At 43.8% G+C, this 25,786-nt stretch overlaps 1 protein-coding gene across 1 annotated transcript in view; it reads right to left on the bottom strand.

The window, feature by feature from the left end:
* Positions 1 to 289: 289 nt before the first annotated feature.
* The window catches only part of LOC139408286 (MAPK associated protein 1), a 174,192-nt gene continuing 148,695 nt past the window's right edge, over positions 290 to 25,786 (bottom strand). The window contains exons 11-12 of the mRNA XM_071151996.1: positions 4,828 to 4,925; positions 290 to 2,237 (exon numbers count right to left, since the gene is read on the bottom strand). Of these exons, the coding sequence (XP_071008097.1) occupies positions 2,124 to 2,237; positions 4,828 to 4,925 (212 nt within the window). The 3' untranslated portion in view covers positions 290 to 2,123. The remainder of the gene's footprint in view (positions 2,238 to 4,827; positions 4,926 to 25,786) is intronic.

Below are 25,786 nucleotides of genomic sequence, written 5' to 3'. Positions count from 1 at the left end.
GGTGGGAAGTCTCCTTTCTTCCACCCCATGTGATATTTTTTTATACCCTGCACTGGTGAGATCTGATGTTTACACTACATGCCCGAATTGTGCCTCGTGGATCATTCAAGTTGTATTGCGTTTGAATTTAGAATGTGTGGAAAGCTCTGCTATACACTTCTGTCAGCAGACGTTGCACTGCTTTGTGTCTTCTGAACGTATCCCAGAGGCACTTCAAGCTGTTCTGTTGCAGATGACACTATAAGAAACGCGTTTATAAAAAAAAAGGAGAGAAAGACGACAAAAGGCAACATATGAGCAGAATTTATATAATGTCATTGTATTAACAACATCAACAAAATGCTGTAAAAAGTAATACATTCTTTATGTGCCTCCCATCGGGACAGTCTGAACAAACATGATCTGTTCAACAGACAGTGCTTCATTCATTATTTTACAGTCCATAGATACAATGAAGAAAAACATTATTGTATAGATCACAGTAAAAAGTACAGGTAATAATTACATTTTTTTTTTTTTTTTTTTTTTTTTTTTTAAATCATAAAAATCTGTCAGGTCGTACCCCTTCCTAACCCCTTGCTACCTTTGTTCACAATAAGTAGTTTTGAGAGTTTTCTTTCAGACTCGAAAGTATGGAAAATGCCTTCCTTTATGTACTCGTCTTGCTTGTGTTTTTAAAAACCCTCACAGCACCTCAGCAGAACTGGCATTGATTGGTAGTGAGCCACTATTTTAAAGGTTTTAGGCACTGAATGTACTATGGCCAAAGCAGGTTTCATCATATCATTTAATTAACCCCTGAATGTAATCGTTATCTATATACAAATAAAAATGTAAGGATGTTCCCTTTACATACCAATGTACAACATAAGACTGATTAAGTTTACATCTTCATACGTAGAGAAGAGCAGAAGCAGGGGGATTTAGTATTTTCATTGTCCTGATGGCTTCGGTTTTCACTCGAGCCATCGGTATATGCATTCAACTCTCAAATGAAGAATTGATTTGTAGGCGGTGGATGGAACAAGGTTTCGTTGATTGACACTGGTGTTAAAGCAACACCGTGGTCCTCTGATCCATCCTGAGTTCATGGGATTGACAATAACAGGGGGGGGGGGGGTTGCATTCCTTCATCTCCTTCAGAGTCCCGCCTTGTTCTTGTTTTCTATGTCTAAGCATTCCTAAAAGGGCAAAGGTCAGTCGGAGAACTTTAGATCTGATATGGCTGACGAGTGGAGAACCTTTTGTGAAGACATTTAGGAGTTTAGGAGGCAGCTCTTTAATTATCTAGGATCAAGACGCATCTCCCTCATAGCTGCGAGAAGTAAGGGTGTCGAGGGTGCTACAGCACCCCCTGATGAATCTAAATAAAATATATATTTTTCAAAATTAGTGAACTAGGCCTTTACACTGTATGAGCAGAGAACGAAAAAACATCTTCCTGCGGCCTTGATCTCCCTCTCTTTTTATTTCTCATCATCCCTCACTCGTATTATATCTCTGACTGTGACGCTCTTCACTCTCTCCCTTGGCCCTCTGCTGTGAGAGTGAAGTCAGTGGCTCCACGGTCCGGGCTTCAGACAGTGGTTCCAGGGTATAGACAGTGGTCCCAGGGTCTAGACAGTGGCTCCAGGGTCTAGACAGTGGCTCCAGGATCTAGACAGTGGCTCCAGGATCTAGACAGTGGCTCCAGGGTCTAGACAGTGGCTCCAGGGTCTAGACAGTGGCTCCAGGGTCTAGACAGTGGCTCCAGGGTCTAGACAGTGGCCCCAGGGTCTAGACAGTAGCTCCAGGGTCTAGACAGTGGCTCCAGGGTCTAGACAGTGGTCCCAGGGTCTAGACAGTGGTCCCAGGGTCTAGACAGTGGTCCCAGGGTCTAGACAGTGGTCCCAGGGTCTAGACAGTGGTCCCAGGGTCTAGACAGTGGTCCCAGGGTCTAGACAGTGGTCCCAGGGTCTAGACAGTGGCTCCAGGGTCTAGACAGTGGCTCCAGGGTCTAGACAGTGGCTCCAGGGTCTAGACAGTGGCTCCAGGGTCTAGACAGTGGCTCCAGGGTCTAGACAGTGGTCCCAGGGTCTAGACAGTGGTCCCAGGGTTTAGACAGTGGCTCCAGGGTCTCTCCTCTACTTCTTCTCCTTCTGGAAGCTGAAACTGGTGCGCCGGCTCAGTTTACGCTGCTTCTGGGCAAAGTAGTCCGCCCGCGACGTGCTGGCCCGAGACTCCAGGATGTAGTTCACCTGAGAATGATAAAACAAAGGGATTGTGGGAAGTGTTTCGATCAAAATATGTAGACTACGCTACATAGTACAACTGGTTATTTGTGACACAGAAGAAAAAAAACATATTTGGTGTTGAAATTTCAACTAGTCACAATTAATAAAACCATTAAAAAATCCAATAGCAGGACATAATTGCTTTTTCAAGGGGCATGGGAAACCAGATGACAGACAGTCAGAATGACACACTCATGTCTCGTTACATCCAGTAGATGTCACTAAATGGGAACACATGCTACTTTAAGGAGAAACATGGACAGCTCATAAAAGGCAGACTCAAGAGCAGGGACGGCGGAGGTGATGATAACGTTGATCATTTTAACGGAGGTTTAATGCCTAGACCTGAGATATAAAAAGTTAAGCCTTTTGGCCTTAAAGAGAGAAGGGATACTTAAAAAAACGAGTTTTAAAGGCGGAATTACCACGCCCTGTGGGATCCTCCTCATCCATGCTGTTTTATGGGTAATGGCATAAACATGCTGTCAATAATTTCATGGCTAGTAAAATCCTTGGCATTCACATGGAAACCCTGGGCTTTGACCAAAACATTCACACTCAGGTTTTTTTTTTATATGGTCTGGTGTTTGGTTATAATGTGCCTCAAGGGCACAGCTGTGATGTGTGTGTGTGTGTGTGTGTGTGTGTGTGTGTGTGTGTGTGTGTGTGTGTGTGTGTGTGTGTGTGTGTGTGACTACAGCTTTTATGATGACGGGAAGTGAGGGGGCCGACTCAAACGAGACAGATGAGAGGTATGAGTTTGGATCAGGTGAACATTCAAATACTCAAGAGAAATATTGTTGCTGGAAATACATCGTAACTATTTATTTAATTTTTTAAAGTAACATGTTTGTTTCTAATGTCCTTTCCTCTCATCTGCTTTATACGGAGGTATAAATATATTTATAAATATATTGCCTTTCTTTTTCGACCCCCCCAAGCCACATTGGCTTGTAGTAATGAAAGCATTATTCCCTGCAATGTGTGGTCACGCTCAAGAGGAATACTCCAGGGGTCAACTCCGGGCCCACTGAGATTTCAAGATGGAATCATCAGGATAAGGACACTCATGGGTCACACCTGCCAACCCCGGTTGACATGCCTCCACGGGGATGACACGCTACTTAAAGCCCTGTCCCCTGAGAGTAGGGGACTAGAGTCCTCGCAATTACCTGCAATTTCACCCTACCTTCTCTGGTCTTCAACCTTCACCCCACCTCACCTGCCCTTTAACATTCACCTCACCTGCCCTGGCCTTCAACCTTCACCTCACCTGCCCTTCAACCTTCACCTCACCTGCCCTGGCCTTCAACATTCACCTCACCTGCCCTGGCCTTCAACATTTACCTCACCTGCCCTGGCCTTCAACATTCACCTCACCTGCCCTGGCCTTCAACATTCACCTCACCTGCCCTGACCTTCAACATTCACCTCACCTGGCATGGCCTTCAACATTCACCTCACCTGGCATGGCCTTCAACATTCACCTCACCTGGCATGGCCTTCAACCTTCACCTCACCTGGCCTGGCCTTCAACATTCACCTCACCTGGCCTGGCCTTCAATATTCACCCCACCTCACCTGCCCTTTAACATTCACCTCACCTGCCCTGGCCTTCAACCTTCACCTCACCTGCCCTTCAACCTTCACCTCACCTGCCCTGGCCTTCAACATTCACCTCACCTGCCCTGGCCTTCAACATTCACCTCACCTGCCCTGGCCTTCAACATTTACCTCACCTGCCCTGGCCTTCAACATTCACCTCACCTGCCCTGGCCTTCAACATTCACCTCACCTGCCCTGACCTTCAACATTCACCTCACCTGGCATGGCCTTCAACATTCACCTCACCTGGCATGGCCTTCAACATTCACCTCACCTGGCATGGCCTTCAACCTTCACCTCACCTGGCCTGGCCTTCAACATTCACCTCACCTGGCCTGGCCTTCAATATTCACCCCACCTGGCCTGGCCTTCAACATTCACCTCACCTGGCCTGGCCTTCAACATTCACCTCACCTGCCCTGGCCTTCAACATTCACCTCACCTGCCCTGGCCTTCAACATTCACCTCACCTGCCCTGGCCTTCAACATTCACCTCACCTGCCCTGGCCTTCAACATTCACCTCACCTGGCCTGGCCTTCAGGAGATGCTTTCCCATGCCCCACTTTCAAGACTTATTACAGAAAGGTCCTTAAAAGTAAATTAATCATCATTAATGCTAATTAAAGAGAGTATCATTATCTTCCGTATTTTAATGGTTACAGTTGAATTATCATACGCCGATGTGGTAAAAATGCCTCACGGCCTTAATCTACATTTTTAATAGGATATTTCATATTTGCATCTCTGAGTGCGCATACAATTAGGTTTTTTAGCCCTACGGGTATATGTGGGAGACTGCATAATAATATAGTCGAACCGTCAATATCTGTCAATAGTGACTTGTACCCTGCAGACCTGACTTTGTAAAGTAGAGGAAGTGGTTGCTAAAACAACATATTTCCATGTGATATGGAGGCAAAAGGCACATGGAACCTCCCTATTACTCACCTTAAGCACGATCTCATTGACAGTAGCAGCATCACACTCAAAGTACAAGGGCTTGTAGTCGTGGTTACTGAGGTATGTGAGCTTGAATATTGCATGACCTGCAACACAAGGAGGAAGAGGACGTGAAATTCAAGACAGTAAAACAAGGAATTTACACAAACCAAGAGACTGTAAAATCATTGTTCCCACAGTTGGGATAAGGCTCGCCTTTATATTACAGTCAGGAGACAGGGACTAGACCTTTATATTACAGTCAAGGGACAGGGCCTAGACCTTTATATTACAGTCAAGAGACAGGGCCTAGACCTTTATATTACAGTCAAGAGACAGGGCCTAGACCAAGGGACAGGGCCTAGACCTTTATATTACAGTCAAGAGACAGGGCCTAGACCTTTATATTACAGTCAAGGGACAGGGCCTAGACCTTTATATTACAGTCAAGAGACAGGGCCTAGACCAAGGGACAGGGCCTAGACCTTTATATTACAGTCAAGAGACAGGGCCTAGACCTTTATATTACAGTCAAGGGACAGGGCCTAGACTTTTATATTACAGTCAAGGGACAGGGCCTAGACCTTTATTTTATAGTCAAGAGACAGGGCCTAGACCAAGGGACAGGGCCTAGACCTTTATTTTACAGTCAAGAGACAGGGCCTAGACCAAGGCACAGGGCCTAGACCTTTATATTACAGTCAAGAGACAGGGCCTAGACCTTTATATTACAGTCAAGAGACAGGGCCTAGACCTTTATATTACAGTCAAGGGACAGGGCCTAGACCAAGGGACAGGGCCTAGACCTTTATATTACAGTCAAGAGACAGGGCCTAGGCCTTTATATTACAGTCAAGAGACAGGGCCTAGACCAAGGGACAGGGCCTAGACCTTTATATTACAGTCAGGAGACAGGGCCTAGACCTTTATATTACAGTCAAGGGACAGGGCCTAGACCTTTATTTTATAGTCAAGAGACAGGGCCTAGACCAAGGGACAGGGCCTAGACCTTTATATTACAGTCAAGAGACAGGGCCTAGACCTTTATATTACAGTCAAGAGACAGGGCCTAGACCAAGGGACAGGGCCTAGACCTTTATATTACAGTCAAGAGACAGGGCCTAGACCTTTATATTACAGTCAAGGGACAGGGCCTAGACCTTTATATTACAGTCAGGAGACAGTGCCTAGACCAAGAGACAGGGTCTAGACCTTTATATTACAGTCAGGAGACAGGGCCTAGACCAAGAGACAGGGCCTAGACCAAGAGACAGGGCCTAGACCTTTATATTACAGTCAAGAGACAGGGCCTAGACCTTTATATTACAGTCAAGAGACAGGGCCTAGACCTTTATATTACAGTCAAGAGACAGGGCCTAGACCTTTATATTACAGTCAAGAGACAGGGCCTAGATCAAGAGACAGGGCCTAGACCTTTATATTACAGTCAAGAGACAGGGCCTAGACCAAGGGACAGGGCCTAGACCTTTATTTTATAGTCAAGAGACAGGGCCTAGACCAAGGGACAGGGCCTAGACCTTTATTTTATAGTCAAGAGACAGGGCCTAGACCTTTATATTACAGTCAAGAGACAGGGCCTAGGCCTTTATATTATAGTTAGGAGACAGGGCCTAGACCTTTATATTACAGTCAAGGGACAGGGCCTAGACCAAGGGACAGGGCCTAGACCTTTATATTACAGTCAAGAGACAGGGCCTAGACCTTTATATTACAGTCAGGAGACAGGGCCTAGACCTTTATATTACAGTCAAGGGACAGGGCCTAGACCTTTATATTACAGTCAAGGGACAGGGTCTAGACCTTTATATTACAGTCAAGAGACAGGGCCTAGACCTTTATATTACAGTCAGGAGACAGGGCCTAGACCAAGGGACAGGGCCTAGACCTTTATATTACAGTCAAGAGACAGGGCCTAGACCTTTATATTACAGTCAAGAGACAGGGCCTAGACCTTTATATTACAGTCAAGGGACAGGGCCTAGACCAAGGGACAGGGCCTAGACCTTTATATTACAGTCAAGAGACAGGGCCTAGGCCTTTATATTATAGTTAGGAGACAGGGCCTAGACCTTTATATTACAGTCAAGGGACAGGGCCTAGACCTTTATATTACAGTCAAAAGACAGGGCCTAGACCTTTATATTACAGTCAAGGGACAGGGCCTAGACCAAGGGACAGGGCCTAGACCTTTATATTACAGTCAAGGGACAGGGCCTAGACCTTTATATTATAGTTAGGAGACAGGGCCTAGACTTTTATATTACAGTCAAGGGACAGGGCCTAGACCAAGGGACAGGGCCTAGACCTTTATATTACAGTCAAGGGACAGGGCCTAGACCTTTATATTACAGTCAGGAGACAGGGCCTAGACCTTTATATTACAGTCAAGGGACAGGGCCTAGACCAAGGGACAGGGCCTAGACCTTTATATTACAGTCAAGGGACAGGGCCTAGACCTTTATATTACAGTCAGGAGACAGGGCCTAGACCAAGGGACATGGCCTAGACCTTTATATTATAGTGAAGGGACAGGGCCTAGACCTTTATATTACAGTCAAGAGACAGGGCCTAGACCTTTATATTACAGTCAAGGGACAGGGCCTAGACCAAGGGACAGGGCCTAGACCTTTATATTACAGTCAAGGGACAGGGCCTAGACCTTTATATTACAGTCAAGAGACAGGGCCTAGGCCTTTATATTATAGTTAGGAGACAGGGCCTAGACCTTGATATTACAGTCAGGAGACAGTGCCTAGACCAAGAGACAGGGCCTAGACCTTTATATTACAGTCAGGAGACAGGGCCTAGACCTTTATATTACAGTCAAGGGACAGGGCCTAGACCAAGAGACAGGGCCTAGATCTTTATATTACAGTCAAGAGACAGGGCCTAGACCTTTATATTACAGTCAAGAGACAGGGCCTAGACCTTTATATTACAGTCAAGGGACAGGGCCTAGACCAAGGGACAGGGCCTAGATCTTTATATTACAGTCAAGAGACAGGGCCTAGATCTTTATATTACAGTCAAGGGACAGGGCCTAGACCTTTATATTACAGTCAAGAGACAGAGACAGGGCCTAGACCTTTATATTACAGTCAAGAGACAGGGCCTAGACCTTTATATTACAGTCAAGGGACAGGGCCTAGACCTTTATATTACGGTCAAGAGACAGGGCCTAGACCTTTATATTACAGTCAAGGGACAGGGCCTATACCTTTATATTACAGTCAAGGGACAGGGCCTAGACCTTTATTTTATAGTCAAGAGACAGGGCCTAGACCAAGGGACAGGGCCTAGACCTTTATTTTATAGTCAAGAGACAGGGCCTAGTCCTTTATATTACAGTCAAGAGACAGGGCCTAGACCTTTATATTACAGTCAAGAGACAGGGCCTAGACCAAGGCACAGGGCCTAGACCTTTATATTACAGTCAAGAGAAAGGGCCTAGACCTTTATATTACAGTCAAGAGACAGGGCCTAGACCTTTATATTACAGTCAAGGGACAGGGCCTAGACCAAGGGACAGGGCCTAGACCTTTATATTACAGTCAAGAGACAGGGCCTAGACCAAGGGACAGGGCCTAGACCTTTATATTACAGTCAGGAGACAGGGCCTAGACCTTTATATTACAGTCAATGGACAGGGCCTAGACCTTTATTTTATAGTCAAGAGACAGGGCCTAGACCAATGGACAGGGCCTAGACCTTTATATTACAGTCAAGAGACAGGGCCTAGACCTTTATATTACAGTCAAGAGACAGGGCCTAGACCAAGGCACAGGGCCTAGACCTTTATATTACAGTCAAGAGACAGGGCCTAGACCTTTATATTACAGTCAAGAGACAGGGCCTAGACCTTTATATTACAGTCAAGGGACAGGGCCTAGACCAAGGGACAGGGCCTAGACCTTTATATTACAGTCAAGAGACAGGGCCTAGGCCTTTATATTACAGTCAAGAGACAGGGCCTAGACCAAGGGACAGGGCCTAGACCTTTATATTACAGTCAGGAGACAGGGCCTAGACCTTTATATTACAGTCAAGGGACAGGGCCTAGACCTTTATTTTATAGTCAAGAGACAGGGCCTAGACCAAGGGACAGGGCCTAGACCTTTATATTACAGTCAAGAGACAGGGCCTAGACCTTTATATTACAGTCAAGAGACAGGGCCTAGACCAAGGGACAGGGCCTAGACCTTTATATTACAGTCAAGAGACAGGGCCTAGACCTTTATATTACAGTCAAGGGACAGGGCCTAGACCTTTATATTACAGTCAGGAGACAGTGCCTAGACCAAGAGACAGGGTCTAGACCTTTATATTACAGTCAGGAGACAGGGCCTAGACCAAGAGACAGGGCCTAGACCAAGAGACAGGGCCTAGACCTTTATATTACAGTCAAGAGACAGGGCCTAGACCTTTATATTACAGTCAAGAGACAGGGCCTAGACCTTTATATTACAGTCAAGAGACAGGGCCTAGACCTTTATATTACAGTCAAGAGACAGGGCCTAGATCAAGAGACAGGGCCTAGACCTTTATATTACAGTCAAGAGACAGGGCCTAGACCAAGGGACAGGGCCTAGACCTTTATTTTATAGTCAAGAGACAGGGCCTAGACCAAGGGACAGGGCCTAGACCTTTATATTACAGTCAAGAGACAGGGCCTAGACCAAGGGACAGGGCCTAGACCTTTATTTTATAGTCAAGAGACAGGGCCTAGACCTTTATATTACAGTCAAGAGACAGGGCCTAGGCCTTTATATTATAGTTAGGAGACAGGGCCTAGACCTTTATATTACAGTCAAGGGACAGGGCCTAGACCAAGGGACAGGGCCTAGACCTTTATATTACAGTCAAGAGACAGGGCCTAGACCTTTATATTACAGTCAGGAGACAGGGCCTAGACCTTTATATTACAGTCAAGGGACAGGGCCTAGACCTTTATATTACAGTCAAGGGACAGGGTCTAGACCTTTATATTACAGTCAAGAGACAGGGCCTAGACCTTTATATTACAGTCAGGAGACAGGGCCTAGACCAAGGGACAGGGCCTAGACCTTTATATTACAGTCAAGAGACAGGGCCTAGACCTTTATATTACAGTCAAGGGACAGGGCCTAGACCTTTATATTACAGTCAAGGGACAGGGCCTAGACCAAGGGACAGGGCCTAGACCTTTATATTACAGTCAAGAGACAGGGCCTAGGCCTTTATATTATAGTTAGGAGACAGGGCCTAGACCTTTATATTACAGTCAAGGGACAGGGCCTAGACCTTTATATTACAGTCAAAAGACAGGGCCTAGACCTTTATATTACAGTCAAGGGACAGGGCCTAGACCAAGGGACAGGGCCTAGACCTTTATATTACAGTCAAGGGACAGGGCCTAGACCTTTATATTATAGTTAGGAGACAGGGCCTAGACTTTTATATTACAGTCAAGGGACAGGGCCTAGACCAAGGGACAGGGCCTAGACCTTTATATTACAGTCAAGGGACAGGGCCTAGACCTTTATATTACAGTCAGGAGACAGGGCCTAGACCTTTATATTACAGTCAAGGGACAGGGCCTAGACCAAGGGACAGGGCCTAGACCTTTATATTACAGTCAAGGGACAGGGCCTAGACCTTTATATTACAGTCAGGAGACAGGGCCTAGACCAAGGGACATGGCCTAGACCTTTATATTATAGTGAAGGGACAGGGCCTAGACCTTTATATTACAGTCAAGAGACAGGGCCTAGACCTTTATATTACAGTCAAGGGACAGGGCCTAGACCAAGGGACAGGGCCTAGACCTTTATATTACAGTCAAGGGACAGGGCCTAGACCTTTATATTACAGTCAAGAGACAGGGCCTAGGCCTTTATATTATAGTTAGGAGACAGGGCCTAGACCTTGATATTACAGTCAGGAGACAGTGCCTAGACCAAGAGACAGGGCCTAGACCTTTATATTACAGTCAGGAGACAGGGCCTAGACCTTTATATTACAGTCAAGGGACAGGGCCTAGACCAAGAGACAGGGCCTAGATCTTTATATTACAGTCAAGAGACAGGGCCTAGACCTTTATATTACAGTCAAGAGACAGGGCCTAGACCTTTATATTACAGTCAAGGGACAGGGCCTAGACCAAGGGACAGGGCCTAGATCTTTATATTACAGTCAAGAGACAGGGCCTAGATCTTTATATTACAGTCAAGGGACAGGGCCTAGACCTTTATATTACAGTCAAGAGACAGGGCCTAGACCTTTATATTACAGTCAAGAGACAGGGCCTAGACCTTTATATTACAGTCAAGGGACAGGGCCTAGACCTTTATATTACAGTCAAGAGACAGGGCCTAGACCTTTATATTACAGTCAAGGGACAGGGCCTATACCTTTATATTACAGTCAAGGGACAGGGCCTAGACCTTTATTTTATAGTCAAGAGACAGGGCCTAGACCAAGGGACAGGGCCTAGACCTTTATTTTATAGTCAAGAGACAGGGCCTAGTCCTTTATATTACAGTCAAGAGACAGGGCCTAGACCTTTATATTACAGTCAAGAGACAGGGCCTAGACCAAGGCACAGGGCCTAGACCTTTATATTACAGTCAAGAGAAAGGGCCTAGACCTTTATATTACAGTCAAGAGACAGGGCCTAGACCTTTATATTACAGTCAAGGGACAGGGCCTAGACCAAGGGACAGGGCCTAGACCTTTATATTACAGTCAAGAGACAGGGCCTAGACCAAGGGACAGGGCCTAGACCTTTATATTACAGTCAGGAGACAGGGCCTAGACCTTTATATTACAGTCAATGGACAGGGCCTAGACCTTTATTTTATAGTCAAGAGACAGGGCCTAGACCAATGGACAGGGCCTAGACCTTTATATTACAGTCAAGAGACAGGGCCTAGACCTTTATATTACAGTCAAGAGACAGGGCCTAGACCTTTATATTACAGTCAAGGGACAGGGCCTAGACCTTTATATTACAGTCAAGAGACAGGGCCTAGACCAAGGGACAGGGCCTAGACCTTTATATTACAGTCAGGAGACAGGGCCTAGACCTTTATATTACAGTCAGGAGACAGTGCCTAGACCAAGAGACAGGGCCTAGACCTTTATATTACAGTCAGGAGACAGGGCCTAGACCAAGAGACAGGGCCTAGACCAAGAGACAGGGCCTAGACCTTTATATTACAGTCAAGAGACAGGGCCTAGACCTTTATATTACAGTCAAGAGACAGGGCCTAGACCTTTATATTACAGTCAAGAGACAGGGCCTAGACCTTTATATTACAGTCAAGAGACAGGGCCTAGATCAAGAGACAGGGCCTAGACCTTTATATTACAGTCAAGAGACAGGGCCTAGACCAAGGGACAGGGCCTAGACCTTTATTTTATAGTCAAGAGACAGGGCCTAGACCAAGGGACAGGGCCTAGACCTTTATATTACAGTCAAGAGACAGGGCCTAGACCAAGGGACAGGGCCTAGACCTTTATTTTATAGTCAAGAGACAGGGCCTAGACCTTTATATTACAGTCAAGAGACAGGGCCTAGACCTTTATATTACAGTCAAGGGACAGGGCCTAGACCAAGGGACAGGGCCTAGACCTTTATATTACAGTCAAGGGACAGGGCCTAGACCTTTATATTACAGTCAAGGGACAGGGCCTAGACCTTTATATTACAGTCAGGAGACAGGGCCTAGACCTTTATATTACAGTCAGGAGACAGGGCCTAGACCAAGGGACAGGGCCTAGACCTTTATATTACAGTCAGGAGACAGGGCCTAGACCAAGAGACAGGGCCTAGACCAAGAGACAGGGCCTAGACCTTTATATTACAGTCAAGAGACAGGGCCTAGACCTTTATATTCCAGTCAAGAGACAGGGCCTAGACCTTTATATTACAGTCAAGAGACAGGGCCTAGACCTTTATATTACAGTCAAGAGACAGGGCCTAGATCAAGAGACAGGGCCTAGACCTTTATATTACAGTCAAGAGACAGGGCCTAGACCAAGGGACAGGGCCTAGACCTTTATTTTATAGTCAAGAGACAGGGCCTAGACCTTTATATTACAGTCAAGAGACAGGGCCTAGACCTTTATATTACAGTCAAGGGACAGGGCCTAGACCAAGGGACAGGGCCTAGACCTTTATATTACAGTCAAGGGACAGGGCCTAGACCTTTATATTACAGTCAAGGGACAGGGCCTAGACCTTTATATTACAGTCAGGAGACAGGGCCTAGACCTTTATATTACAGTCAGGAGACAGGGCCTAGACCAAGGGACAGGGCCTAGATCTTTATATTACAGTCAAGACACATGGCCTAGATTGCGGGAGCACTACAGAGTACCACGTCTATTAATGGGAAAAGTGCTTTTAGCCAAATAAAAGCTAAGGTGACGCATTAAACCCCCAACATGAGGCAGTAAACCCAACGCACAAATCAATAACATCTACTGGTAGTTCAATGTGCGTATGATAAATAAATAAATGGGGACGACTATACACAGTACGGTACACACAAACATCATATTCTACTACACACGTTGTCCAAGAGTGAACGGTAGAAGTTCCTAATTTAAGGAACATTACTATGGTAATGAATTCATGCTATGTCGTTACTGATTGATGGAGGGGGGGGGGGGGCTTTTAATTCAGCTTCCTGGAGCATCTCTGTGCAATCCACTACAATGCAAGTTTACATCAACTGAGTTAACTCTGTTAGATGTTATCCTGCTTGGCTACGTTTCCTCGTCTCTACCTCCCTTGTCTTTTGGTCTCTCCTGTAGGCGTTTCTGATTTCATGGCTAACCTTGTGCTCTGAACAACCCATTCATTACTGTTAATGCATTGCCATCTCATGTAAATCAACCAGGGGGCTCAATAAGCAAGTGAAGGCTAACATATGCAGATGTACAATTCCCAAAAGTATCACCCCCCCCCCTAACCCCATATATCTGAGAGTCTAGCCAATTAGCCACAATCAATTCTGGGGGATTTAAGTGGCTGGTATTAATTCATTTTTCTGCACGCAACTTTCCTCAAAAGAGGTTTGGTCTACGAAGAACAGGACCCTAGAATCATGCATCTTGGGCAATAAAAAATCTGTGCAAAGACAACATGTCAAAGCTGGGGAAAAATGGCTCTTGCTAATGGATTCGCAACAGAAAATAGCTTTTAAGTAATCAATCTTTTATTTTTTTTATTCAAGAAAAAAACAAATCTTTCTCATTAAAGGAGCTGGGTGTCATAGCCTCTTTGTGGCTATATGGCGTAATGAAAACGGCATTACCATTGATCACAATTATAAGGGTTCATGCTGATATCCCGTCGATTACCACACCACTTCCTTGTTTCACTAACAAAAACGTAAGCAGATTAATTTCAACTCCCTTGCAGCCACTCTGAAATACACATTTTGAATAATACCCAAGATAGGAAACAGAACGATTAACATACACTGAACAAAAATATAAATGCACCATGCAAGAATTTAAACAATTTCACAATTTCATATTAGGAAATCGGTCAATTTGAATAAATTCATTAGGCCCTAATCTATGGCTTTCACGTGACTGGGCAGGGGCGCAGCCATGGGTGGGCCTGGGAGGACATAGGCCCACCCACTTGGGAGCTATGCCCAACCAATCAGAATTAGTTTTTCCACACAAAATTGCTTTTTTTTTTACAGACAGAAATACTTCTCAGTTTCATTAGCTGTCCGGGTGGCTGGTCTCAGACGATCCCGTAGGTGAAGAAGGATGTGGAGGTCCTGGGCTGTCGTGGTTACACGTGGTTTGTGGTTGTGAGGCTAGTTGGACTTACTGACAAATTCTCACAAACCGACATGGGAGGGCTTATGGTAGAGAAATTAACATTAACATTTTTGGCAACAGCTATGGAGAATATTCCTGCAGTCAGCATGCCAATTGCACGCTCCCTTAAAATTTGAGACATCTGTGGCATTGTGTTGTGTGACAAAACTGCACATTTTAGAATGGCCGTTTATTGTCCCCAGCACAAGGTTCATCTGTGCAATGACCATGCTGTTTAATCCGTTTCTTGATTTGCCACACCTCTCAGGTGGATGGATTATTTTGGCAAAGATAAGCTTTCTGTGCGTATAGAACATTTCTGGGATCTTTTATTTCAGCTCATGAAACATGGGACCAACAGTTTACATGTTGCCTTTATATTTTGGTTCAGTATAGTAACCATTTCAATAATTTTAACCTTTTATGACGCATTTAGAAATTATACTTCTCATTGTGAGAAGCGTGGTCGACCCACACGCATCAAAGAGATGTCAAGAGGTTGATCTGTAACTACTGAGGATTATTCTACTCAAGCATCAAAGAGATGTCAAGTGGTTGATCTGTAACTATTGAGGATTATTCTAGTCAAGCAAAGAGATGTCAAGAGGTTAATCTGTAACAATTGAGGATTATTCTACTCAAGCAAAGAGATGTCAAGAGGTTGATCTGTAACAATTGAGGATGATTCTACTCAAGCAAAGAGATGTCAAGAGGTTGATCTGTAACTATTGAGGATTATTCTAGTCAAGCATCAAAGAGATGTCAAGAGGTTGATCTGTATCACCCTCAATGCCATTGGTAGACACTGCATGTAGTGTTCGCACATCTCTATGTCCCAACACCAGAATCTCTTCTATATAAAAAGGAAAGTGACTCGGCCTCCTATCAGACACCAGTACTCTACCAGAGACCATTTTCTAGCGGAACTGGCGAAGTGGAACAAATGTCTCGCCTAAAGTGGAGAAGGCAGTGCAGGGAGGAAGACAATGGAGGAGGCGCGCTGTGGCTTTCTTCCCTAGACGTGTGTCTGCAGAAAGGAGCAAGGCCTTCATTAACTCTGACACCGGCTCTTAACTATCCCTTTATTTGAGGGGTAAGAATAGAGACTTACGTATCCCTTCATTAGAGGGGCTGCTCATTGACTACAGCCTTCAACACCATAGTACCCTCCAAACTCATCATTAAGCTTGAGACCCTGGGTCTCGACCATGCCCTGTGGTCCTGGACTTTCTGGCCGGCCGCCCCCAGGTAGTGAAGGTAGGAAACAACATTTCCACCCCGCTGATCCTCAACATTAGGGCCTCCACAAGGGTGCGTTCTCAGCCCTCTCCTGTAGTCCCTGTTCACCCACGACTGCATGGCCATGCACGCCTCCAACTCAATCATCAAGTTTGCAGACAACACTACAGTGGTAGGCTTGATTACCAACAACAACAAGACAGCCTACAGGGAGGTGGTGAGGGCCCTCGGAGTGTGGTGTCAGGAAAATAACCTCTCACTCCACGTCAACAAAACAAAGGAGATGATCGTTGACTTCAGGAAACAGCCGAGGGAGCTCCCCCATATCCACCGACGGGACAGTAGTGGAGAAGGTGGAAAGTAGAGGTCGACCGATTAATCGGCATGGCTAAGAATGGGTAATCGGCCTTTTTGGATGCCGATTATGGTCGATTACATTGCAATCCACAAGGAAACTGCGGGGCAGGCTGACCACATGTTACGCGAGTGCAGCATCAAAATGACCTTGTGGCTGCAAGGAGCCAAGGTAAGTTGCTAGCTAGCATTAAACTTATTTTATAAAAAACAATCAATCTTCACATTAACCTCTCTGGGATATAGGTGGGACGCTTGGCCAAAAGCCAGTGAAAATGCAGAGGGCCAAATTCAAATAAATTACTATAAAAATCTAACTTTCATTAAATCACACATGCAAGATAGCAAATTAAAGCTACACTCGTTGTGAATCCAGCCAACATGTCAGATTTCAAAAAGACTTTTCAGCGAAAGCATAAGAATCTATTATCTGATGATAGCACAACAGTAAACAATGAGAGAGTAGCATATTTCAACCCTGCAGGCGCGACACAAAACGCAGGAATAAAATATAATTCATGCCTTACCTTTGACGAGCTTCTTTTGTTGGCACTCCAATATGTCCCATAAACATCACAAATGGTCCTTTTGTTCGATTAATTCCGTCCATATATCTCCAAAATGTGCATTTATTTGGCGCGTTTGATCCAGAAAAACACTGGTTCCAACTTGACCAATGTCACTACAAAATATCTCAAAAGTTAACTGTAAACTTTGCCAAAACATTTCAAACTACTTTTGTAATACAACTTTAGGTATTTTTAAACGTAAATAATCGATAAAATTGAAGACGGGATGATCTGTGTTCAATACAAAAAGAAAACAAACTGACACGACTTTTCTGGTCACGCGCCTCTCTCAAACAGTCCACTTCAAGTGACTCTCATTCAAGATGGCCGTACTTCTTCATTACAAAGGAAAAACCTCAACCAATTTCTAAAGACTGGTGACATCCAGTGGAAGCGGTAGGAACTGCAAGCAAGTCCCTTAGGAATCCGGTTTCCCAATGAAAACACATTGAAGACAGTGACCTCATAACAACAAAAAAATCTGAATGGTTTGTCCTCTGGGTTTTGCCTGCTACATAAGTTCTGTTATACTCACAGACATGATTCAAACAGTTTTAGAAACTTCAGCGTGTTTTCTATCCAAATATACTAATAATATGCATATCTTATATTCTGGGGATGAGTAGCAGGCAGTTGAATTTGGGCATTCTATTCATCCAAAAGTGAAAATGCTGCCCCCTATCCCGAAGAAGTTTTAATTAACACATGGTTGATAATATTACTCGGTTAACCTCTTTATCCTACCCCCTCCTTTTTCGAACATTCTGTTAAAAATCGCGCAACATTTCAGCGTCCTGCTACTCATGCCAGGAATATAGTATATGCATATGATTAGTATGTGTGGATAGAAAACACTCTGACGTTTCTAAAACTGGTTAAATCACGGCTGTGACTATAACAGAGCGTGTGTTTCATCGAAAAGCGCAAGAAAAATTGGTCACTGAAATCTGAAAAAAGTATCCATGCGCCCCTTTCATGGATTATTTAAAGGAAACCAAATTTAATATGGAGACGGATGCAATTCCTACAGCTAAAAACGTCATTTTCATTGACAAAAATCCCTTGAGACATTACCAATAGATCCGTGATTCCATCCAGCCTACCTCAATCGATTTTGGAAGATTGAAAAATGGACACTGTTTTCTTTTGTAGCTGCTATTGAATACAGATCGCCCAGTGATCAATTTGATCGCTTATTAACGTTTACAAATACCTAAAGTTGGGTTATAAAAGTAGGTTGAAGTGTTTTGTCAAAGAATATAGGCAACTTATATAATTTTTAAACATGACGTTGCGTGTTGGAAGAGAGCTTTTTTCGTGATGCAGACAGGCTATACAAATGGATATTTTGGGCATTCATGGACGGATTTAATTGGGAAAAATACCAATTTGTGATGTTTATGGGACATATAGGAGTGCCAACAAAGAATATCATCAAAGGTAATGAATGTTTTATATTTTATTTCTGCGTTTTTGTGTAGCGCCGGCTACGCTAATTCTTTTGTTTACGTCACCTTCAGGCATTTTGGGGTGTTGCATGCTATCAGATAATAGCTTCTCATGCTTTCGCCGAAAAGCATTTTAAAAATCTGACTTGTTGGCTAGATTCACAACGAGTGTAGCTTTAATTCAATACCCTGCATGTATATTTTAATGAACGTTTGAGTTTTAACGAGTACATTTAGCATTTAGCGTAGCGCATTTGCATTTCCAGGTGCCTACTTGAGACGTCTGCGTCTCAAGTAGGAGCAAGAAGTTAACTAGCTTGTCCTGAGTTGCATACAATCAATGCGGTGCATGTTCATTTACCATCAAATCACAGTCTACTTCAACTTCGCCAAACGGATGATGATTTAACAAAAGCGCATTCGCAAAAAAACACAATCGTTGCACCAATGTACCTAACCATAAACATCAATGCCTTTCTTAAAATCAATAGACAGAAGTATATTTCTTTAAACCTGCATATTTAGTTAAAATAATGTTAGCAGGCAATATTAACTAGGGAAATGTCACTTCTCTTGCGTTCAGTGCAAGCAGAGTCATGGTATATGCAGCATTTTGGGCCACCTGGCTCGTTGCTAATTGTGTGAAGACCATTTCTTCCTAACAAAGACCGTAAATAATTATGACATAACATTTAAGGTTTTGCAATGTAACAGCAATATTTAGACTTAGGGTTGCCACCCTAATAAAATACGGAACGGTTCCGTATTTCACTGAAAAAATCAACGTTTTGTATTCGAAATTATAGTTTCTGGATCTGACCATATTAATGACCTAAGGCTCGTATTTCTGTGTGTTTATTATAATTAAGTCTATGATTTGAAATTTGATAGAGCAGTCTGACTGAGCGGTGGTAGACAGCAGCAGGCTCGTAAGCATTCATTCAAACAGCACTTTACTGCGTTTGCCAGCCGTTCTCAGCAATGCTTGAAGCACAGCGCTGTTTATGACTTCAAGCCTATCAACTCCCGAGATTAGGCTGGCAATACTAAAGTGCCCATAAGAACATCCAATAGTCAAAGGTATATGAAATCCAAATGGTTTAGAGGGAAATAGTTGACGCGTCATAAATTGTATAATATCTACAACCTAAAATTTCCTAACGGGGAATATTGAAGACTCATGTTAAAAGGAACCACCAGCTTTTATATGTTCTCATGTTCTGAGCAAGGAACTGAAACGTTAGCTTTCTTACATGGCACATATTGCACTTTTACTTTCTTCTCCAAAACCATTTTTTTTTGCATTATTTAAACCAAATTGAACATGTTTCATTATTTATTTGAGACTAAATTGATTTTATTTATATTAAGTTAAAAATAAAAGTGTACATTGTTCATTCAGTATTGTTGTAATTGTCATTATTACATATATATATATATATATATATATATATATATATATATATATATATATATATATATATATATATACATATATATATATATATATATACACATATACATATATATATATATATATATATATATATATATATATATATATATATATATATATATATATATATATATAAAAATCTGCCGATTAATCGGTATCGGCTTTTTTTGGTCCTCAAATAATCAGTATCGGTATTAAAAAATCATATTCGGTCTAGTGGAAAGTTTAAAGTTCCTCGGCGTACACATCATGGGCCAACTGAAATGGTCCACCCACACAGTCAGCGTGGTGAAGGTGCAACAGCGCCTCTTCAACCACAGGAGGCTTAAGAAATGTGGCTTGTCACCTAAAACTCTCACAAACTTTTACAGATGCACAATCGAGAGCATCTTGTCGGGCTGTATCACTGCCCGGTACGGCAACTGCACCGCCCTCAACTGCAAGGCTCTCCAGAGGGTAGTGCGGTCTGCACAGCGCATCACTAGGGGCAAACTACCTGCCCTCCAGGACACCTACACCAACCGATGTCACAGGAAGGACAAAAAGATCATCAAGGACAACAACCACCCGAGCCACTGCCTGTTCACCCTGCTATCATCCAGAATGTGAGGTCAGTTCAGGTGCATCAAACCTGGGACAGAGAGACTGAAAAACAGCTTCTATCTTAAGGCCATCAGACTGTTAAACAGCCCTCACTTACATAGAGAGGCTGCTGCCAACATACCGACTCAAATTACTGGCCACTTAAATAAATGGATTTAATAAAGGTATCCATAGTCACTTTAAATAATGCCACTTTAATAATGTTTACATACCTACATTACTCATCTCACATGTGTATACTGTATTTTATACCATCTAAAGCATCTTGCCTATGCCGCATAGTCATCGCGCATCCATATATTTATATGTACATATTCTTATTCCATCCCCTTACATTTGTGTGTATGGTTGTCGTTGTGAATTTGTTAGATATTACTGCACTGCCGGAACTAGAAGTACAAGCATTTCACTACACTCGCATTAACATCTGCTAACCATGTGACCAATAACATTATATTTGAAAAATAGAGACTCTCTTCATTAGGGGGGATAAGAATAGAGACTTACGTATCCCTTCATTAGGGGGGATAAGAATAGAGACTTACGTATCCCTTCATTAGGGGGGATAAGAATAGAGACTTACGTATCCCTTCATTAGGGGGGATAAGAATAGAGACTTACGTATCCCTTCATCAGGGGGGGGGATAAGAATAGAGACTTACGTATCCCTTCATTAGGGGGGATAAGAATAGAGACTTACGTATCCCTTCATTAGGGGGGATAAGAATAGAGACTTACGTATCCCTTCATTAGGGGGGATAAGAATAGAGACTTACGTATCCCTTCATTAGGGGGGATAAGAATAGAGACTTACGTATCCCTTCATTAGGGGGGATAAGAATAGAGACTTACGTATCCCTTCATTAGGGGGGATAAGAATAGAGACTTACGTATCCCTTCATTAGGGGGGATAAGAATAGAGACTTACGTATCCCTTCATTAGGGGGGGGGGGTAAGATTAACTCAGACACCGGCAAGAATAGAGTCAGGTTCCAAAGAGTGGGTCGCTAAGCCGTAACTGACGCAGCAGTGTGGAAAATCTTTGTGGGAGTGTGTCATGACACTATTCTGCACCCCCCTTAGTTCCATCCTATCAGCCATCAGTCAATTTTACCACAGAACTAATTGCTTTATACTTGCTAAATTGAATGCAGGAAAACTGAAATCTATTTTACCTAATTTCGTCCAGCATGTCACCTGGGCAATTAGAGGGGTAAAGAAAACTCTAAATTACTTTTACTCCACATGCAGAGACTTATAAAAAGCTCTCCCACCATTTTGTCAAATCTGACCATTACTTTATCCTCGAAATGAGGTTTTTTCATGCAAAAACACACAAAGTACCAGGGAAGTGCTTCATTTGGTCTGACGAAGTGTAAAATAAACCCACAGGACTGTCCTGGAATATGTTCCAGGATTAATCTGATAACAATGACGAGTATTTACCTTAATAACGTGTATTGTTCATTTACCACATCAGTCACCAGCTTCATTAATAAGTGCATCGTCGTCCCCACAGTGACCGTACGTACATATCCCAACCAGAAGCCATAGATTACAGGCAACATCCGCACTGAGCTATAGGTTAGAGCTGCCACTTTCAAGGAGAGAGACACTCACCAAAAACACGTACAAGAAATCCCGCTACACTCTCCGACGAACCATCAAACAGGCAAAGATCAACACAGGACTAAGATCGAATCCTGCTACACCGGCTCTGACGCTCGTCAGACGTGTCAGGGCTTGCAAACTATCACGGATTACAAAAGGAAACCCAGTGACACAAGCCTACCAGATGAGATAAATGCCTTCTATGCTAGCTTCAAGGCAAGGAACACTGAGCCATGCGTGAGAACACCAGATGTTCAGGACGACTGTGGCTCTCCATAGCCGCTGTAGGACCTTTAAACAGGTTATCATTCACAAGGCCGCAGACAGATTACAACTATGCGTACTTAGATCATGCGCTGATCTGGATCCTGGACTTCCTAACGGGCCGCCCCCATGTGGTGAGGGTAGGCAGCACACATCCGCCACAACACATCCTCAACACGGGGCCCCTCAGGGGTGTGTGCTTAGTCCTGTCTTGTTCTCCCTGTTGAACTAGGACTGTGTGGCCGCGCACGACTCCCAACATCATCATGTTTGCCGACGACACGACGGTGGTCGGCCTGATCACCGATGAGACAGCCTATAGGGAGGAGGTCAGAGACCATGTGGTGCCAGGATAACAACCTCTCCCTAAACATTAGCAAGACAAAGGAGCTTACCGTGAGCTACAGGAAACAGAGGGACGAGCACGCCCCCATTCACAGGGCTGTAGTGGAGTGGTTTGAGAGGTTCAATATTGACATATTGACTGGCTGCATCACCGCTTGGTATGGCAACTGCTTGGCATCTGACCGCAAGGTGCTACAGAGGGTAGTGTATACGGCCTAGTACAACACTGGGGCCGAGCTCCCGGTCATCCAGAACCTCTATACCAGGTGATGTCAGAGGAAGGCCCCCAAAAATTTGACAAAGACTCGTTCAAAGGCACTTGAATCTTTTGTCTTGCCCATTCACCCTCTGAATGGCACACAACACAATCTATGTCTCAATTGTCTCGAGGCTTAAAAATCCTTCTTTAACCTGTCTCCTCCCCTTCATCTACACCGATTGAAGTGGATTTAAAAAGTATTTCTGAAATGCATTTGGGGAATTGGTTCAGTTAAAATCAACTGACACCGCGTGACAATATACTAGAAAGTGACGACGACTGCATATAAAACTGGACATGGCTTCTTCTTCTATGCTTCTGGTGTCTTTTATCACAAACCTAATCAAACCTGCACGAGACCTTAGTTGCCCTCGTATTCCCCAGAGGCTCTGGTGTACCTCAGGGCTCAAAACCAAGACCTCCTGAAATGACTCAGGACATCTCCGCCTCCCTCCCTTTTCTACTCCCCATCCCTGGAGAGGGACCCAGGCGGTCGACCCCCCCCCCCCTCCATTTTGAGGAGCAGTTGATGAATAGATCAGAGGAGCGATGAGCACCTCTTGCAACGCTCGCCAACCGCGACTCCCTTTCACCGTCTGCACCTCATTAATCACGCCATTGTCTGATTTGAAAGGCAAGCCGTGTAAGTGTCATATCCACTCAAAGCCAAGGAGAGGCCTAGCCGAGGGGATGCGAACACCATCAAAATAAGACAAAAAAATCTTCAATATAAACCACAAAGAGAAACAGACATAGGTCCTTAGTTACTAAAAGGTCTAGGGACTGGTTCGTTAATGAGCCCGAGGTAAAGCTGTACCATCTAATTGGGCAAAATAAGCTGTCAGAATGTATTTTTCATTTAATAGGTTAAAGGGGGGGGGGGGGGGAAATATATAAATATATAAATATTATTCAATTTATTGCATTTGATTTTTTTATAACTATGATTGCATAGCAACAGGCCAAATGTCCTCAGCCTAAAGCGGTGTTGATAACATGCTTGCTGCCGTACTTGTGGACTGGAAGAAAAAACCAAAAACAAAGAAAAAGTGAATGTCATATTTCCCTGCAGGCGAAAAATATCCTGGTCAGGTGCCACAGGGTGCACACAGAAACATATGCACGGGGTTACGTTTGTCAAGAGGCTTGGAGGAAAAAAAGTGATTGAGTGGGGTGGGCAGCGGAGGTGGGGGGGGGTGTGACTGCTTGTTTGGTGTGATACTGATTATGGGAACATGAGACTTTTGGGGTCTTTCATAGCAACACATGCTTCCCATTTAAAGTCAATAACTCCATTCTTCCCACCGCTTGGCGATGTGACAGTGAACGCTTGTCCCAAGTTCAAGGTTCATTGTAATCATTTACATCCCCCCCCCCCTGCAAAACCCCCTTTTCAAATGAAGAGAACAGTCTACTTTGGTCACTGCTGTTCTCGTCCTCACCTCCCCCACATGTGCAAACACACACCACTGAAACCATACACACCCCCCCCCCCCACACACACACACCCCATACACACCAAACCCCCCACACTCACACCCAACCCCAACCCCCCACACATACACATACACCCAACACACACACACACACACACACACACACACACACACACACACACACACACACACACACACACACACACACACACACACACACACACACACACACACACACACACACCCACACACCCACACACCCACACACAAAACATCCCTTGGAGAGTATACAAACCCTTTATGTCCTGGAGCAGGTCATGACCATACTGGAAAAAAAGTCTTAAAGCTACAATGTCACTTTTTGGGCGACCTGACAAATTCACATAGAAATGTGTGTTATTGATCTGTCATTCTCGTTGACAGCAAGTCTAAGAAGTGGTAGATCTGTTACATGTGCGCTATTTCTAGGCTTCCCGTTCTTAACTTTATTTTTTACGGTTTCGTAAACAGTTAAAAACACAATATCTGTGGTTCTGGAAAATATATTTCACATATTTTAGATGATTCTCTACACTACACATTGTTTGTTTTGTCACATAAACTGAAATGAAGCATAAACTATAGAATTTATAGCAACCAGGAAATGGATGAGTGATTTCTGCAATAGTGCACACATGAAGTTGATTCCTGAATGTAAATGCTGTCTTGCAGTGGCATGATTTTATTTGTCTGGGAAAAAAATTCAGCCACACCAATCAATTTTTTTTTTTTAGAATCGTACGTTAAGAATCAGGTTACAAGGGCGTTTACCAACATATCAGGTGTTCTCTCTCTCTCTCTGGTCACCCCCAAAAACCAATTATTCCTTTGGCCACCTCTCCTTACAGTTCTCTGCTGCCAATGACTGGAACGAACTACAAAAATCTCTGAAACTGGAAACACTTATCTCCCTCACTAGCTTTAAGCACCAACTGTCAGAGCAGCTCACAGATTACTGCACCTGTACATAGCCCATCTATAATTTAGCCCAAACAACTACCTCTTCCCCTACTGTATTTATTTTGCTCATTTGCACCCCATTATTTCTATCTCTACTTTGCACATTCTTCCACTGCAAATCTACCATTCCAGTGTTTTACTTGCTATATTGTATTTACTTCGCCACCATGGCCTTTTTTTTTGCCTTTACCTCCCTTATCTCACCTCATTTGCTCACAATTTATATAGACTTATTTTTCTACTGTATCATTGACTGTATGTTTGTTTTACTCCATGTGTAACTCTGTGTTGTTGTATGTGTCGAACTGCTTTGCTTTATCTTGGCCAGGTCGCAATTGTAAATGAGAACTTGTCCTCAACTGGCCTACCTGGTTAAATAAAGGTGTTCTCAACTAGCCTACCTGGTTAAATAAAGGTGTTCTCAACTAGCCTACCTGGTTAAATAAAGGTGTTCTCAACTAGCCTACCTGGTTAAATAAAGGTGTTCTCAACTAGCCTACCTGGTTAAATAAAGGTGTTCTCAACTAGCCTACCTGGTT

This window comes from Oncorhynchus clarkii, chromosome 5, assembly GCF_045791955.1.
Source record: "Oncorhynchus clarkii lewisi isolate Uvic-CL-2024 chromosome 5, UVic_Ocla_1.0, whole genome shotgun sequence".
NCBI lineage: Eukaryota > Metazoa > Chordata > Actinopteri > Salmoniformes > Salmonidae > Oncorhynchus > Oncorhynchus clarkii.
This window is presented reverse-complemented; position numbering and strand designations above follow the sequence as displayed.